The 18,929-nt window shown below is 42.1% G+C and overlaps 1 protein-coding gene across 4 annotated transcripts in view; it reads left to right on the forward strand.

Moving 5' to 3' along the window:
- The window catches only part of MID1 (midline 1), a 277,769-nt gene that overhangs the window by 228,616 nt on the left and 30,224 nt on the right, over positions 1-18,929 (forward strand). For all 4 annotated transcript variants that reach the window (XM_019955845.2, XM_070784329.1, XM_019955846.2 and 1 more), the window contains exons 5-6: positions 7,006-7,154; positions 16,664-16,791. In XM_019955845.2, coding sequence (XP_019811404.1) covers positions 7,006-7,154; positions 16,664-16,791 — 277 coding nt within the window. The remainder of the gene's footprint in view (positions 1-7,005; positions 7,155-16,663; positions 16,792-18,929) is intronic.

Here is an 18,929-nt window from a genome sequence, read left to right on the forward strand (position 1 = left end):
ATCTACACTGAAGTTGCAAAGAAAACTCAGGCAATTTTGGAAGCTGAGTTTCAGCCTCCACAGGGGGAGACTCTACACATAAGAATAGGTAACTTGATCTGTACTTCACACTAAATACAAAAATTAAATATACATGGGTCATATACTTAAATGTAAAAACTATGAAGACTCTAGAAGAGAAAACACAGGAGGAAATCTTAGTGACGTTGGGTTGGCCCAAGATTATATACAGTGGCAAAAACAAAAAAAAAAATATTTACACACTAAAGAGATAATTATACATTTTATATTATCAAAAGTAACTTCTCAAGGCACTCTTAAGTGAATGTAAAGACAAACCACACATTAGGAAAAAATACTTATAAATGATTTATTTAACCAAGTACGTGTATCTGGAATATATAACAGATTTTCAAAACTCATGATTAAGGAAATAGATGACCCCTTCACCAAAACAGATAAAAGATTTGAATAGCTACTTTACCAAAGAAGGTATCAGGATGGCAAATAAGCACATGAAAAGATGGTCAAAATCATTAAGTCATTAAGGAAATGCAAAGTAAAACTTCAGTGAGATACAACTACTTACCTCTTAGGACGGTTGAATTAAAAAGATGGACTATCCCAAGTGCTGGTAAGAATGTGGATTAACTGTAACTCACACACGGTTCTAAGAATGGAAACTGTATTTTAGAAAACTGTTTGACAGTTTCTTCAGTAGTTAAATATACACGTACCCTTCCAGCCAGCCATTTTAGGTGTTTACCAAGAAAAATGAAAGCAGATGTTTATATAAAACTTGGACATGAATTTTCATGGTAATATTAAGGATAATAGCTTTCCAGGTGGCACTAGTGGTGAAGAAGCCACCTGCCAATGTAGATGGAGGAGATCCCTTGTTTAGGAAGATTCCCTAGGGAAGGAAATGGCAAACCACCCCAGCATTCTTGCCTGGGAAATCCCATGGACAGAGGAGCCTGGTAGGCTACAGTCCATGGCGTTGCAAGCGTCAAACGCAGCTTAATGACTAAACAACAACAATAGCCCTTGACTGCAAATGACCCAAAGGCTATCAATAGATGAATACAGAAATGATTAGTGGCATTTCCATACAACGCTATTCAGCAAGGAAGCCCATGTGACAACATGAATCATGAGTGAAAAAAGCCAGACAGAAAATAGTATATACTGCATGAGTATATTCATACAGAATTCCAGAAACAACTCTTTCTAATTAGCTACAGTGGCAGAAAACAAATCAGTGAATGCTTAAGTATGAGTGACAGAGGGGTGGGCAGGATAAATGACAAAGGTGCAGGAAGAGAATTGGGGGTATGATACATACATACATATATATATATATATATATATTCATTACCTTGAAAATGGGGACTCTTTCATGGGTTTACACATATTTGAAAACTAATCTGATTTGTACTTGAACTATGTGCAGTTTCTTCTATATTACCTGTATCTCAGTAAAGCTGTTTTATGACAACGAACTTATAAGTGATCAATGCAAAGAAACAGAGGAAAACAACAGAATGGGAAAAACTAGAGATCTCTTCAAGAAAATTAAAGATACCAAGGGAATATTTCATGAAAATATGGGCTCGATAAAGGACAGAAAAGATATGGACCTAACAGAAGCAGAAGATATTAAGAAGAGGTGGCAAGAATACATAGAAGAACTATATAAAAAAGATCATCATGACTCAGATAAACACGATGGTGTGATCACTCACCTAGAGCCAGACATCCTGGAGTCTGAAGTCAAGTGGGCCTTAGGAAGCATCACTATGAACAAAGCTAGGGGAGGTGATGGAACTCCAGCTGAGCTATTTCAAGTCCTAAAAGATGATGCTGTAAAAGTGCTGCACTCAATATGCCAGCAAATTTGGAAAACTCAGCAGTGGTCACAGGACTGGAAAAGGTCAGTTTTCATTCTAATCCCAAAGAAAGGCAATGCCAAAGAATGTTCAAACTACCACACAACTGCATTCACTTCACACGCTAGCAATGTAATACTCAAAATTCTCCAAGCCAGTCTTCAACAGTATGTGAACTGAGAACTTTCAGATGTTCAAGCTGGATTTAGAAAAGGCAGAGGAACCAGAGATCAAATTGCCAACATCCAATGGATTATAGAAAAAGCAAGAGAATTCCAGAAAAACATCTACTTCTGCTTTATTGACTATACTAAAGCCTTTGACTGTGTGGATCACAACAAACTGAAAAATTCTTACAGAGATGGGAATACCAGGTTTTTCCAGTAATCATGTATGCATGTGAAAGCTGGACCATAAAGAGGGCTGAGCACCAAAGAACAGATGCTTTTGAACTGTGGTGTTGGAGAAGACTCTTGAGAGTCCCATGGACAGCAAGGAGATCAAAGCAGTCAATCCTAAAGGAAATCAGTCCTGAATATTCATTGGAAGGACTGATGCTGAAGCTCCAGTACTTTGGCCCCCTGATACAAAGAACTGACTCATTGGAAAAGACCTTGATGCTGGGAAAGATTGAGGGCAGGAGGAGAAGGGGGTGACAGAGGATGAGATGGTTGGATGGCATCACTCATGACTCGATGGACATGAGTTTGAGCAAGCTCTGGGAGTTGGTGATGGACAGGGAGGCCTGGTGTGCTGCAGTCCATGGGGTTGCAAAGCGTTGGTCACAACTGAGTGACTGAACTGAACTTGTGTATTTATACCATGAAACAGTCTTCAGAAATTAAAAGCAATGAACTGGGGGTGATACATATTTACATGGATGAGTCACAGAAAGAGAAGCAAGGTTTATAATGATTCATAGAGAATAAGAAATATTATATACAGTTTGATGAACTACAAAAAATTGCATACACTACTGAGGCAAACATATTAGCATGTTTGGGAGTCATCAGAAGTGTGTTTTCCTCTAGAGAGAGACATGAATTAGGGAGGGACGTTCAAGGGCTTCAATGTCGTCAATAATATTTTACTGCCTTCTGAAAAATCCTATGCTAATATGATGAAAACACTGACATTTGCTAACGCTGGTGCTATGTATGGCAACATTGGTCATATGACTTGAAAAACTGTACTTTTGAGGTATATCCCTTCTTAAAAATGCATGTTTGCCCAGGGATGTGATCTCAGAAGAAAGATGAAGGCCCAGTTCAGCTCTCCATTGAGTTACTACCTTGGCACATGTCCAAGGACTAGTTCATCCCTAACCTGGGAATTCACAGTGACTAAGTCCCTGGCCAGGGAATTGGGTGTCAGAGAGACATTTTGAAGAAAAGATGAGCATGCATGCCAACTCCCTGCCCAGCATCTCCAAGTATGGGCTTGGGGCCCAGTGAGGGTGTCCAGGGTGGGAAGTCTGAAGAAATGCAATCCAGAGAAGCACTCGGACCAGCACTCAGAAGTGAGGAGCTAAAGCAGAATCATGGAGCCCACAAAGGTTAATCTGACCCACCTCTTGACTTTGCCTCCGAATTTAGTGCCAGTCATAATGCCCTAGACCCAGAGAAAACAAACTCACTGCATATCCTCCAACCACAGTGGGGGTGGGGGGCGCTGGGAGGGGCTGGGGAAGGCTGCCAATCAGATGATGCTGTTACCCATTAGCACAGACTGGTAATTCCTTCCCTCAGACCATTGCACCTTCTTAGAAATAACAGCTCAACAGCCTTTATACTTGTACTGACGAAGAGTCTCAAGCTCTGAGACTCCCCAAGAAAGAGCTGGCTTATTTCTTCAGCAGAAGGGGATAAATTTCACATCCACACATCAACACATGAAAAGCTGACAGCAGACTCCAGGTTAAGCAAACTATTTATGTTCAGACACATATCTGAGAAAGCTGCAGCTAAAAACAAAAGGGGGTCCCTTCTCATCACTACTTTTATGTGCTCTCAGTCTCCCAAATTGCTGGTAATTACCTTGGAGTCCATGTCAGGGCTTTTGTATAGCCTTATAAAAATGCTCAGTACAGTCCTTATTGTCAGTTAAGATACTTCTGTTAATTGAGACTCAATGGTTTGAACCAAACAATTTTGGGGTGAGAACCCTATGTAGATAATAAAAGCACTTAAAATATAAAGAAAAATAAAGGGCCACTTTAAAAAGCATTTGTAAGGTAAAATAAACAGCAAGTAAATTGATATAAATAGGCCTATATCCCCAGTAAAAGGAGATTCCAACAAAGTATTTCCATGATGACTGTGGAAGTGAACTCCACAAATTACAACATTCAGTCACACTTCCCCAAGGAATAAAGAACACTGCCAACTTGGAAAAAAAAATTTAAGTAATATATTTTAAATGGTGTTTTCTAATGAAGGCATTCGTATTTTGCTAAATACTCAGTGTCTGATCCTGAAGTGTGGTACCATGTAGGACGGTGCTTCATTATAATGTGATCCAAATCATGGCCATCCGATTAGAATCATTTAGGTCAGCAAACTTTGTAAAGGGCCAGGTATAATAAATATTTTCAGTTGTGACCTGTAGGCTCTGTCATTACTGCTCACTGCTGGTATAGTGAGAAATGGTAGTGTGAAAGCAGCCATAAATGATTCATAAACACATACATGTGGCCCTGTGCCAATAAAACTTTATTTACACAAACAGGTTTTGTGCTGGATATGGTCCATAGACCATAGTTTGTGAACTAACTTAGGAAAGTGGTTTTCTTTTCTTTTTTCTTTCTTTTTTACTGAAACCCACAGTAAAAAATACATCAAACCCAGCACCGACACACACGGACACATAGAGAAGTAAGTTTTACCAAACCCAACTTACCCTTTCTACAAGGAATGCACTCTGCTACTATCTTTTCTCCTCTCCTCTTTCATTTAGTTTTTTTAAATGCTAATCCCATCCATTCTGGTGATTCATCACCTGCAGATCAAAAAACATTATTGCTTGTTAAAATGCAGATTCCCACAGCCCGCCAATTATAACTCCTCACCTAGGATTTCGAAATGTTGGCCCAGACATTTACAGGTTTTCTTTAAGAGATCCCCAACTGATTCTTGTGCACACCAGGCTTATAAAGCTCCGGTCTGGTCTATCAGATGGAATTCTACACAGAGTAAAATTAAAATTAAACCAAGTTGTCTTCTGTAAAACATTTGTATATTTTCTAAGGCGGCTCTCATTTTGGCTTGAATTCAACTTATGCATGATTTAGGACCTTTTTCCTTTTCTTCTTATGTCACTTTGAATTTCCAGCATCATGACAGAATTTTGTGTTTTTTTGTTTTTTTTTTTTAAGAAGAAAGTGCAGGTCAAGCATTTTTCCATTTGTAATCTGTGTGATCACTACAACGTATACTGAAAGGACATGAAGTTATTCAAAAGGAATACTTGGACCTTATTTGTTTTGTTGCTGTTAGAACTATACTAAATACCTTCAGTTCTACCATGTAACTTGTGATTAAGTATTCCTTCCTCTGACAATTTCTTCTGGATGTGTTCCAACATCTTGAATTGGACTCGATGCCTTTCTGAGCTTTACCTCTGGATATAATGCTGTTAGAAGCTAAATTCTATTTGGTGTACGATAAGTGTCATTTTATTCAACTAACAAACACAGTTAATCGGCAGTGATGGTCACTGTAATTATATATAATGTGGTAAATCTTTTACCGGGCTTAAGATAACATACTCTATGCCCCAGAGTTTTGACACTTCATTTCTCTAACCCTTGACTTTCAAGAATCTCACTCTTGCCTGCAATCTTGTGGCTGCCGCCTCACAGTTCAGCATTCATTTCCTTTGTCTGCTCTGGTACAACAGAGCTGAAATTGGACAGTCCTCAGAGGCCTCGAGTTCTGACATCTCCTTCCTTCCTTTACTTCGATTAGACTTGCACGGGGATGATAATGATGACTTGGAGAAAGGAGGAATTTCTTGGAGTTAGCAGGAATTCTGGAGGGAACCCAAGCCAGCCTTGTCTGCAAGACAGATGAACTGGCCTCCTCCCTACCCTTTCACCCCAGGCTGTTTTCCATTCCAGAATGATCAGAAAGCCGGCCAAGACCTGTCCCAGGCTGTGTAGACTTGAGCTGGGGGGGGCGGGGGCCCGCGCACACAGGGTGCACTGCTGTTCCAATTAGCACTCTCATTTTCCCCTGGCTTCTGGCCAGAGGGCTTCATCTCCCAGCACACTCCAAACACCAGCGCAACCGGTCAAGTGGGTTACCATGGACTTATCGCAGCCTGCCCCGAGGTGATGGTCAGTTATGTTTGAGGGTCGTTTTCAAGCAAGACGGAATCAGAAGTTGGAATGGAGACTGGAACCAAATGAGCATTTTTATCCGGACTGGGAACTGCTTATCAAAATAGTTTTAGTTATCAAGCAAGCACAAAGTGCCTGGAAATGACGTTCCCGGTGAGGGGAAATGGCCCAGCTGTGCTTTTTTTGGCTTTCTCTCATCTGTGGAACAGGAAAAATATTAATCAATGGAAAAAATGCTCCCTTTCTGTTAATTTAACACATGAGTTTGCAATAGTGTGGGAAATAGTACTATCTAATGTGTTTACATCACCATTTTATTACATGGATGGCAAAGAACTTTTGATTTGACTTAAGCCACACGTTTTGCACCTACAGCGATGTTTTATTTTCTCATTGGCTGAAAACATATGATAGAGAAAGTTCCAGGGTTCCCTGTGATCTTACAGTCATTGTGTTAGAATAGCTGAGGGAAGAGGCCCAGTGACCCTCTAACTCACACTGGGCAACACCTTTTTTCCCCATTAACAGGGAAGCAATTCGCAATTCAGGGCTTCCTCCTGAAACAAATTAGTGACACTTCTCCAAGAAGATAAAGAATAGCTCAGACAAGAGTGCCATGACTGGGGTTCACAGCTTTCTCTGCCTCCCTTTTGCACTTTTAGTGAAGGATGACTCGCACACAACCGAACTCGCACACTGCGAGAGTCCAGCACAATGCATTTTCACTAAGCAAGCCCACCCGGGTAACCAACCATCTCTGTGCCTCTTTTGTTCCAGGTGATGAGGCTTCGCAAACTGGCTCAGCAGATTGCAAACTGCAAACAGTGCATCGAGCGGTCGGCATCACTCATCTCCCAAGCAGAACACTCTCTGAAGGAGAATGATCACGCGCGTTTCCTACAGACCGCTAAGAATATCACTGAGAGGTGAGTGCAGGGGCTACTGGGAAATTCTCAGTGCCTGGGCTCCCGTGTCTGGACTGTGATTGGTTGGCCTTGCCCTGCCTTGCTTTTGTTTGCATTTTCAAGGCTGGGTACCAGAGAGAATAGAGGCTTTGAGTTGCTTTGTTCCAGCTCAAAATGCTTCCCTTTGACCTGTCAAAGCCTTTTCAGTATCAGCCGGGAGTTCAAGGCCTTAGAAACAAGAGCCTGCAAGTTAGAAAGAATAAAATCTGCCTTCTTTTACTGGGGAAGAAAGCTTAGGATGGCACAAAACTGCATTTACTGTGACTCTCAGACCTGATCTTATCATATACTTGATAACAAAGAATCAAAATGAACACCAAAACATAAAAGGGAATCTTTTCTTCCATCTCAAGGCTTATCTAGTTTTTAAAACCACCCAGGTGTTGTTCTCTGTGAGTGCTGTTTTTATTTGGTTGAGAAGCTTTGCCTCTCCTCAAAGGTCGAGACCAACTCATGTGGGAGAGAGAAGACCCAACTGTCAACTTCATACCACCTCCTTTGGAAATCTTTATTCTATGGTGGGGGACATAAACATTACGTGATTTGAAAGGACAGCTCAGCAGTGAAACTGACAGGGGTCACTGCACCTTCAGTGCACATACTTGATAGGCATAAAATTGCTCGCCTTCACTGATGCAAACACCTATAGCAATTCTTGGGGAGCCCAAGAAAAGCACCTCATGCCACCTAAATGCATGACATCTCCAGCCAATGCCATTGACATTGACTTTTCATTCAGTGGAATTTTCAGAGTCAACTCACCTTTATCCAAAGCAATAATTGAAGCCTATCCCTGGAAGACCCCAGACAGCTCCTTCTTCCTGATCTTTATCCAGCAGCAGGGCTCTGCAAACTCTGCTTATAAAGGACCAGAGTAAATATGTTCAGCTATGAAGGTTATCTCGTCCCCATGACAACTACTCAACTCAGCCATGATAGGTCTCCAGCAGCCTAGTATAGATGCAAATGAACGGGCAATGGCGTGTTCCAATAAGACTACTGGCAAAAACAGGCAGCAGGTCAGATCTGGCCCTCAGCCAGGGCTTCCCAGGTGGCGCTTAGTGGTAAAGAACCCGCCTACCAATGCAGGAAATGTGGGTTTGATCGCTGGGTTGGGAAGATCCCCTGGAGGAGGGCATGGCAACCCACTCCAGTATTCTTGCCTGGAAAATCCCATGGACAGAGGAGCCTGGTGGGCTACAGTCCGTGTTGCAGAGAGTTGGACACAGCTGAAGTGACTTAGCACACACACTGGACTTTGCCAGCCCTTGGCCTAGGGCAAAAAAATACTTACCATCTTCTGACCTGAATTTCTTCAGGGAAAGAGAAAGAAAACTTCAGTTTATTGAGGGTTTGCTTATATTGCACACTGTGCTGATGCTCAAAATACCACACAGAGGTCAGCAGTGGTATTTCCGCTTCCAGTATCCCTTCAATGGGAGGAGGGTATAGTCTCTTTATGGCTCTAGTCTAGTATCCAGCCGGTTTCTTTGTGTTCTTTCTTCTGTTTGAGATTTCCTCTGCGACTGGTTAGATACTTATCTCTGCCAATGAACGTGGATAACAGCTGGTTATCATCCCTTTTATATCCTTAAAATGATCTCCTCCCTCCTCCAAAGGCAGCCAGCTTCTTTCCTCAGGACTCGTCAGTTCCAAGTGTTTAATTGTCTCCACTGCTCTCATCTGGACTGCCTCCAGGTGCCTGAAATATTCAAGCTAAAGTTAAAAAAACTGCAAACAGCACTAATACTCCAGTGTACCCGGGACACTCAAGTAGACAGCATTTACACTTACATCATGGTTTCCAACTGGGATCCACTAGTTCTTTTCTCCAGCTATAAACTGTGCAATGTCCAGATGAAATGGCTAGTATGAGTTGCATTTCTCAGCACTTCCTAAAAATCTGGGCCAGTCTAACATGGATAAATTCTCAGCTAGCAGGAGAGAGAACATGGCCCCATAACAGTTAAGATAGAATGTTCTGGAAGAAGATCTGCATTTGAAGTCTAACACAACAGGAGCATGGATGCCTACATGGCATCTCCCTTTGACCCAGCAGGTCCTACCTGGACCCATTCAACTCTACCTCTCACAGGCCCATCTCATCAAGCATAGAATTGTGACCCACTGCTCTTTCCACAAATGAATTTTATCATATATAGGGTTTGCCAGAAAGTTCCTGTGGCTTATTCCATAACAGCTTATGGAAACACCCAAATGACCTTATTGACCAATCCAATACACTATTCTCAAGCCTCACTACTACATAATTTTTGGTGTGATTGTATGTGCACTTTGCTAACATGATGTTAAATAAGCAAAACTCTTCACTAAATCCATAAGAAACTTGGCATACTACTTATGAAAAGTTTAAACTTCCATCAAGTTTGAATGCGTACTACCTGTAAAAATTTGCCAGGAGCCCTTGTCGCTCTCAGAGAAGGCAATGGCACCCCACTCCAGTACTCTTGCCTGGAAAATCCCATGGACGGAGGAGCCTCGTAGACTGCAGTCCATGGGGTCGCTAAGAGTCGAACACGACTGAGCGATTTCACTTTCACTTTTCACTTTCCTGCAGTGGAGAAGGAAATGGCAACCCACTCCAGTGTTCTTGCCTGGAGAATCCCAGGGACAGGGGAGCCTGGTGGGCTGCCATCTATGGGGTCGCACAGAGTCGGACACGACTGAAGCGACTTAGCAGCAGTAGCAGCTTGTCGCTCTGTTTCTTCATCCCATCTCTGTCTGTCTCTATTTGTCAATCCTCTTGGTCAATTCTTGAGCCCTTTGCCTTTTCCAGCAACCAGAATGTGGTAAAAAGGCAATGACCTTGACCCTGTAATTTGGAAACCGGTGTTCAAATCCTAGCACTGTCACCTTTTAACTGTGATTCTTTGTCCAAGAGCTATTTTTGACTCAGAAAACTGGGCTCCTAATAGCTACCTCTATCCACAGTTGTGATAACATTGCTGGCCACTCCTATAAACATGTCTTCGGTGTTGTAGATACTCCATAATGTTCCTTGGATTTGTGTTTTCATATTACTTAACATTCTTCTCTAAAACGTGACTTCACAGCTCTGTTCCTGTCTGTCTGCCTTGGGCTTTGGCACCTGTGTACTTGTAAACCATCTTTACTCTTCTAGTCAAGGGTGGAATGGCCACAGGAAACTTAATACTGCAGGCCTTCCTCAAGTTAGAATTGGATGCAACTTTTCTGCATCCTTACATCACTTAAAGTGCACATGTTTGCCTACAAGCTGAATCAGACTGCATAAAGATTTTTCAATTCAGAAGCATGGAAAAAAAAAAAAAAAACCCAAGAGGGGAGAAAGCCTCAAGTTTTACATTGTAAGAGATGCATATGCTTTAGAATCAAGCCCTTGGCTCTATGCTAATTGCTCAGGAGTAATGCCAACTCACTGAAAAAGACCCTGATGCTGGCAAAGATTGAGGGCAGGAGCAGAAGGGGGCGGTAGAGGATGAGATGGTTAGATGGTATCATCAACTCAACAGACATGAGTTTGAGTGAAGGACAGGGAACCCCAGAGTACTGCAGTCCATGGGGTTGCAATGAGTCGGACATGACTGAGCAACTGAACAACAACTGCAGTGACAGCTGGCATTTGGGGCTGCTCCCTGATGCTTACAGTTTCCTCATGTGCTCCCAATGGGCAAGACCCCCAGTCATCTTGTTTTCACCATGAAGGCCCCGGGACATAGCAAGCTGCCTGATCTGAATGAATGCATGAAGACATCTATAAAACAGGGTGATTATTCATTCCTACCTAATACAGTTCCTGTGGTCATGTATGGATGTGAGAGTTGGACTGTGAAGAAGGCTGAGCGCCGAAGAATTGATGCTTTTGAACTGTGGTGTTGGAGAAGACTCTTGAGAGTCCCTTGGACTGCAAGGAGATCCAACCAGTCCATTCTGAAGGAGATCAGCCCTGGGATTTCTTTGGAGGGAATGATGCTGAAGCTGAAACTCCAGTACTTTGGCCAAATGATGTGAAGAGTTGACTCATTGGAAAAGACCCTGATGCTGGGAGGGATTGGGGGTGGGAGGAAAAGGGGACAACAGAGGATGAGATGGCTGGATGGCATCACCGACTCGATGGACGTGAGTCTGGGTGAACTCCGGGAGTTGGTGATGGACAGGGAGGCCTGGCGTGCTGTGATTCATGGGGTCGCAGAGAGTTGGACATGACTGAGCGACTGAACTGAACTGAATACAGTTCCTGTAGGGATTAAATGAAATAATTTAACAAAGATATCAACTGAGATCCTATCTCAAGGTAAATGTGCAACAAATGCTAATTTCTCTCCTTCCCACTCACTAAATGGATCCAAATGGATTGTTATAATGGACTATATACTCAAGCCTCGCTAATATATCATTCTTGGAGCGGTTTTTTGTACACTTTTCTAAAATTATGTTAAATAAGCAAAATTCTTTACTCAATCTAAGCCTAACAAAGTTGGTCTACTACTTAAAAAAAATTGCATTTGAAAGTGAAAGTGAAGTCACTCAGTCATGTCCAACTCTTAGCGACCCCACGGACTGCAGCCCACCAGGCTCCTCTGTCCATGGGATTTTCCAGGCAAGAGTACTGGAGTGGGGTGCCATTGCCTTCTCCATATTGTATATTAGAGCATTGCCTTCTCCATAAATTGTATATTAGAGACCAAAATACTCCTGTTCCACCAGCACCCAGTAAACCAGCAAGGAGCAAAAGCCCAGTAAAGCACTTCACAGGCCAATAGCCATGATTACTCAACAGCTGACAGTATTTTTCACTATGGAATCTCTTCATCAAGGGGTATGTATCTCCCAGAAAAAGGAAAAAGAGAACTGTTGAGTTAGTTTACATTGCAATAAAAGGTCATACAATGACTTTAAAAGCTATCTTGAATAACATAATGACATAACATGAAAAAAATGAAAATACACAAAATAGGTGCCAAAATTAGGTGTGAAATAATAGGCATTTAGCAGCAAATTATCTGTATCAAGGGGCTTCCCTGGTGGCTCAGAGGTAAAAAATATGCCTGCAATGCAGGAGACGCAGGCACTGTGGGTTCGATCCCTGGGTCGGGAAGATCCCCTTGAGAAGGGAATGGCAACCCACTCCATTATTCTTGCCTGGAGAATCCCATGGACAGAGGAGCCAGGCTGACTTCGGTCCCTAGGAGGGACTTAGATTCTTTCAGATGAAGTCTTTGTCCCACACCGCCATAGGCAATTCAAGGATCTAACCAACTTCCCCAGAATACAATGCAGAGAATGCCAGTCATCTACCAGAAAGATGTCATTTCATCATAAGAATCAGAGTGCATCTGATGAGTGATTTTTGAAATGTGTTCTATTGGGTGTTAATTGGTGTGAAAACAAGGCTTCAGAGTCAAATGCATTTGGGAAATCCTGAGTTGACAAAAGCAAGCCACATTTTGTTACTATGAGACCTCACCAGGTTTTCCCATGGTGATGTGCATCATAGCCCACCGACCTGAGAGGGACCCATTTCAATTCCATTGTCAGAGGTCAGGAATGTGGGCAATATTAAGGGAGCAGGGTAGAGAATCTTCCCCTGGCATTGACTGGCGGAAATGTTGTAAGCACTGTAGCTCTAGACATGTATTCCTTCCACAACACTGGCCCCAAGTGGCTGCTAGCAACTGAGTGTCATGGAGATTAGGGGCATCAGAGTCAAAATACAAAGAGGAGGTAGGGACTTCCTTGATGGCCCAGTCGCTAAGACTCTGTGTTCTCAATGCAGGGGGCCCAGGTTCAATCCCTGGTCAGGGAACTAGAACCCACATGTCACAACTTAAAGATCCCACATGCTGCAACTAAGACTCAGTGCAGCCAAATAAATTAATTTAAAAAAATAGGAAGAGGAAGTAATGTGCAACCCACCCCATGAGACATCAAGGTAGGACGCAATACCCTTATTTCCTCCCGTATGGTAAGAGCTTGACACACACATACCTATAAGCATGTGCACACATATTCCCCCCCGCACCACCCCCCCGCCACACACACACAGACATGACTAAAAGCACAGAACTGAGAAAGTAGGATAGTCTGAGGGCCCTGGGGGATTTGGGCAATTTATCTGAAAGGCCAAAAGATGGGCAACAAGGATTTGGGGAATAAACATGGCCTATAATGTTGACTTTGGCAGATCTCCACTCCCCTGTCACTCCAGATAAGAATTTGAAATTATAGCCAAACATAAATATCTTTCCTTCCATCAAAAAATAATAATAATAATGTGTAGGTGTTAAATGCTGCAGTCATCTCCCAAGAGTCTTTTTGTCAGTCTTTGCCCCTGAAGCTTAGGAACTTTCATTCTTTTCGTTTCCACTCTACCAAGTCCCCACCATCAAGATGGCATGTGTTGGGATTCCCTGGTGGCTCAGTGGTAAAGAATCTGCCTGCCAATGAAGGAGACACAAGTTCGATCCCTGGTCTGGGAACAGGCCACAGGGCAACTAAAGCTGTGGTCCACAACTACTCAGTCTGTGCCTAGAGCCTGGGAACTGCAATTACTGAAGCCCACAGGCCCTATAGCCCATGCTCCGCCCTACAGCGCATGCTCCGCCCTACAGCCTATGATCCCCAACAAGAGAAGCCACTGCAGTGAGAAGCCTGTGCACTGCAACAGAGAGTAGCTGCTGCTCGCCACAGCTAGAGAAAAGCCCACATAGCAACAAAGACCCAGCACAGCCAAAAAATAAACAGAATTATTTTTTAAAAAGGATGGCAGGCATTGTCAACAACGTCCCTGACTAAAGCATGGTTTAGTTGATTGTTTCTGGACAACAGAACCAGGAGAAACTTGGCAATGAAATCTATTTTGGATGAACGTGAACAGAAGCTGGTGCCATAGGACAGGGGAAGTACCAGCTCGAGATTATCTGTTCAGAGCGTTTGAGATCCTCTAACTTGGTGCGCACAAGGTCTGTGCCACATGGGAAGAGCAGAGAAGCGCAATAGGAAGTTCAGTGCTTGTTTCATAATAGCTCAGCACACTTCTCCCTGTTGGACATCATAAAACAGAAATAACTGGGGTTTCACTTTGAAATTTTTATTTGAGGAGTTCAAATGGCGCTGTAGCATTTCTTTGACTTTTTCTGCATGGATGCAAATATTTTGGGTTCTTTAGTAAATGACATAAATGGAGGGCTTACTCAATATTCATTGAATAGTTGTTGACTAATCCTAAGATCTGAGTTTGAAGGAGTTTTGTGATAATAGGTCGTAAGGAAAGCATTTCTTAAGTTCAGTTTGACCATGTGTGAAAATTGCCTAGCAACCATTCCTTTTCCATGAGTCTGAATTAGCACTTGTCATAATAATTAGTCCAGTTCTCTTGGGTACAATAATTAGCTAATAAAATCACACAACTCTGCTATTCACTGTTTCTTGGTGAAAAGCTAGAGTGGTGAATTTAGATTCTCCATCTTCGTTCAAACACTTGAAACTTTTCTTTCCAGGGTTTAGGCCTCTTCAAACATTCATCTGTGGACCTCAGTGTCATTCCAGTTATGACACTGTTGATTGTCCTCTCTACTTCCCTCCTCCTGTAGCACTGAATATGTGCCAGTACAATTATAGAAACTTTATTTCTAAGGATTCTGAGCATTTCACAGGACTGACTTTTTTTTAATCAAGGTAAATTTTGCATAACATAAAATTAACCATTTTAAAGTGAACAGTTCATTAGCATTCAGTACATTCACAACATTGTACAATTCCTGCCTCTATGAAGTTCCAAATGATTTTCCTCACCCCAAAAGAAAACCCCACACCCATTATGTAATCACTCCCCACTGTCCCCTTGCCCCCAACCCCTGGCAACCACCTGTTTACTTTCTGTCTCAACAGAGTTGTCTACTATGGACATTTCATGTAACTGCATCATACAAGATGTGGCCTTTTGTCTCTGGCTTCTTTCACTTAGCATAATACTTTTAAGGTTTTTTCCACGTCATAGCATCTATCAGTATTTCATTCCCTTTTATGACTGAATAATATTCCATTGTACAGACATGCCCACAGATGTAATTTTTATAAAGATATATTTCCTTATAAAATCCAAAACTTTAAAAGCCATTAAGAGATGCAAGAAGAGATCTACCTCATAGAGTAACCTGGCTGAAATTTTTCCAGATGAAATGGAAGAGTACAAACCTAGAATTTTCTTACTGGCTGCTGCCAGCTAGCTTTATGGCCTTGTATACATGAGCGTAAGTGCCCTTAATTAGAAAATAAGTAACTAGGTAAAGGTTGTTTCGTTTTGTTTAATGTCCTGAAATACCAGAATCAACAAGATTACGAGTCTAACATAGTTTGATGCGCTCAGAAGTGGTTTACATCATCCCATAATTTTCTTGTTCTTAGAAGGACCACTTGCATTCTTTAACGAGTCAAAATGGTCTGCTCTTGATAACAACTTTTCCAATCAACATGACAGTCCATTGCAGGAGATTGATACATACCAATAGCTTGCTTTATAGAGTATACATGAGAAGTCTAACTAGCAACCCTAATGAAGAAGAGAAACAGTGGATCCATCAGGGAAATGTGTGAGAAAGCACATACATATTTTCTATGGCATCTGCTGGGAATACGGTACAAGAAAATGAGGACAGGGAGAATGAAAACAAGCCAGACCAAAACTCCTTTTTTAATGTTTATTTTAGAGAGAGGCTAGTCATTGATTAAACTAATCCAATATCTGGGAACATTCTTTTTTAATCTTCACTTTGCCTTTTATGCAGCTTGAAATTTGGGAGATCCCTCTTTGAAGTGGAGAAGGGTCGGGTCTGAAAGGAACAAACAGTTTCCCAGACAGATGTGTGAAGAAATGCCTGGGGCCGTGTGCTTCTCGCTTGGGTTAGATGTGCGGGGGGCAGGCAGTTACATACACAGCAATGTGAAATATGAATATTCTTTCGCCTCCACGGGGAATTTTTTTCCGATAGTAAAAAGGAAGGGAGGAAGCCATTCCGCTGTTTTCCCACGTCCTCTGCCTTCTCTTGAAGCTTGTGCTCATTTGCATGTGTTGCTGCTTGTGCCATTCCGAGATTCTTTTTAAGGCTCACATACAAAAATGGTACTGGTTTTTGTGGGGGTTTTTGACATTAAAAAAAAATTATTTTTAATTGAAGTATAGCAGATTTACAATGTTGTATTTATTTCTGCTGTACAGCAAAGTGACTCAGTTATACACATATATATTTTTTAATATTCTCTTCCATTATGGTTTATCACACAGTATTGAATGTTCTACAATTCCCTGTGCTATACAGTAGGACCCTGTCATTTATCCATCCTATATCAATAGCTTACATCAATAACACTATTTTTTAATGATATTTCTTTTCCTTTTTTTTTTCATTCCTGTGCAATGATGGTAAAAGCTGGCTTGACATTTCTAAAAAGTTGTTTTCTTTCAATTACAGAGTCTCCATGGCAACAGCATCATCCCAGGTCCTCATTCCTGAAATCAACCTCAATGACACATTTGACACCTTCGCCTTAGATTTTTCCCGAGAGAAGAAATTGCTAGAATGTCTGGATTACCTTACAGGTATTGTCTTTGGTGTTTTCTTTAATACCGGGTATATTCAGTGATACAAAACTTTGCCACTAGATGAGTTTCCTAAAACCAGAGGTGTGGACTTCTGGTGAGGAATGAGTCTAATATTCCTGTAAAAAATGTTTGCCATTCCTTTTTTTTTTCTAAGCAAAATAATACAGCCCAGGATTCAATTGGGGACAGAAGCAAAAAGACAATCTAGGCCACTAAAAGCACACTTAGCACCATTTTTCTCCGAGTGTGGGTACCACACATGATACCTCTTGTCAGCCAGTACAGGGTTAGCGTGGCTGTTTTCCATTTCGTGTCCAAAAGGCAGATGGCTCTCACAGTACCTTGGTAGAGAAAAACGTGGCAGCTAATTCTGATGGGGTATCTACCCTGCTCCAGCTCTTGGTGTTTAACCTTCACAACATCGAATTGAGGTCAGGTATTATAATCCTCATTTTGCAAACAGTAGAGGTCATGCATCTTGCTGGAGGTCAGACAGCTAGGGAGAGGCAGAACTGGGATTTACCTCAGGTTTGTACACACTCCAAAGACCTCCATTCTTTCTACTAAAAGCCTGGATTTCATCTTGGTGAAGGTCACCATAGCAAATGTCCCCCAGATCACAGTAGGATTCCTGGTGCCATGTTTCAGTTCTGTGGTTTCTGACAGGCTTTTTCTTTGGGGTCAAGCTTAAAAAACAAAATGAGCCATAATACAATAAAACCTCAGGCTACTCCTATTCCTAACCATGCTCCCAAATTTTTCTTTGCTGTCAACCCCTGGGCTTCCCAGGTAGCTCAGTGTAAAGATACCACCTGCCAATGCAGGAGATTCGGGTTTGATCCCTGTGTTGGGATGGTCCCCTGGAGAAGGAAATGGCAACCCGCTCCAGTATTTTTGCCTGGAGAATCCCATGGACAGAGGAGCCTGGTGGGCTACAGTCCATGGGGTCACAAAAGAGTTGGACACGACTGAGCAATTAAACAACAACTAAGGCAGGAACAGACATGATAGAATGTGGACTGAGTAGACAGCTTTATCTGTGTTGTCCAAGGCTGCGATACCTGTGACTTCAGAGAAGCTCTGTGTACAGAGCGAATCCAGGTGGGCACTGAACTTAGAATCTACCACCTTCAAGAGACCACATCCTTAACTGAGCACAACATCAGCATTTCCACTCTCATCATGTATGTGTGTGTGTGTGTGTGTGTGTGAGCGAGAGAACGTGAGTGCGCACACACGCAGCTGGGAAAAGGGAAGTAGGAGAGAGGGAGCATTGGGTAATGTGTATTTTTCTAGTCTGTGGTTAGAAAGCACACTTGTATATTCAAGGGTGCTATACCCAGAAGACCAGTTTTTTCCTTACCTGGACCCAAGGTGTTATTTTTAGCCTTGTGCATTTGCAAGGGAGGCAAGTCACTCCAGAAACATCTTATTGTAGGAAGTTCTTTCAAACCATATAATTTCTAGGAAGAAAGGAAGAAATTGACTCAGAAAGCATGTCCAGTAAGGAATCAAACTGGATTTCAGCTATTCATGGATATAGCTCTGAGATTTATCTAAACTAACACTATTCCATAGAACTTTCTAAGATGGTAAGAACAGTCTCCATCCGCACTGTCCAGTCAAGTACATACTAGCCACATAGGGTTATTGAAAATTTGACATGTTCTGAGTTTTTACTGGACATGAGTTTGGGTAAACTTCAGGAGTTGGTGATGGACAGGGAGGCCTGGCGTGCTAGGGTTCATGGGGTCGCAAAGAGTCAGACACGACTGAGCGACTGAACTGAACTGAGTTTTTACTTGTAGTTTGCTTTAATTAAAATTTAATTGCAATGTCAAGACCACATGGAGCTCATGACTACTGTACCGGACCATTCAGGTCAGCCTTTCTGGCACTGAAATGCTTTATATGATAGCATCCTATTAAATAAAAGTCTCCTTTATTCTTGTATCATGTGGGAACGGGTGTGTTTGCAACAAGAGAAAATCCAGTGAGCAATGACTGAACCCCTCAGAGAGGATTCTTATCACAGAAAACAGGATAGCAGAGGTGTGCCACTAATGGCTGGACAGCAGTTCTGTAATGACCTCAGACACCAGGCTCTCTTTTTCTGCTTTGCTATCCTCATCTTG

This window comes from Bos indicus, chromosome X (genome assembly GCF_029378745.1).
Source record: "Bos indicus isolate NIAB-ARS_2022 breed Sahiwal x Tharparkar chromosome X, NIAB-ARS_B.indTharparkar_mat_pri_1.0, whole genome shotgun sequence".
Lineage (NCBI taxonomy): Eukaryota > Metazoa > Chordata > Mammalia > Artiodactyla > Bovidae > Bos > Bos indicus.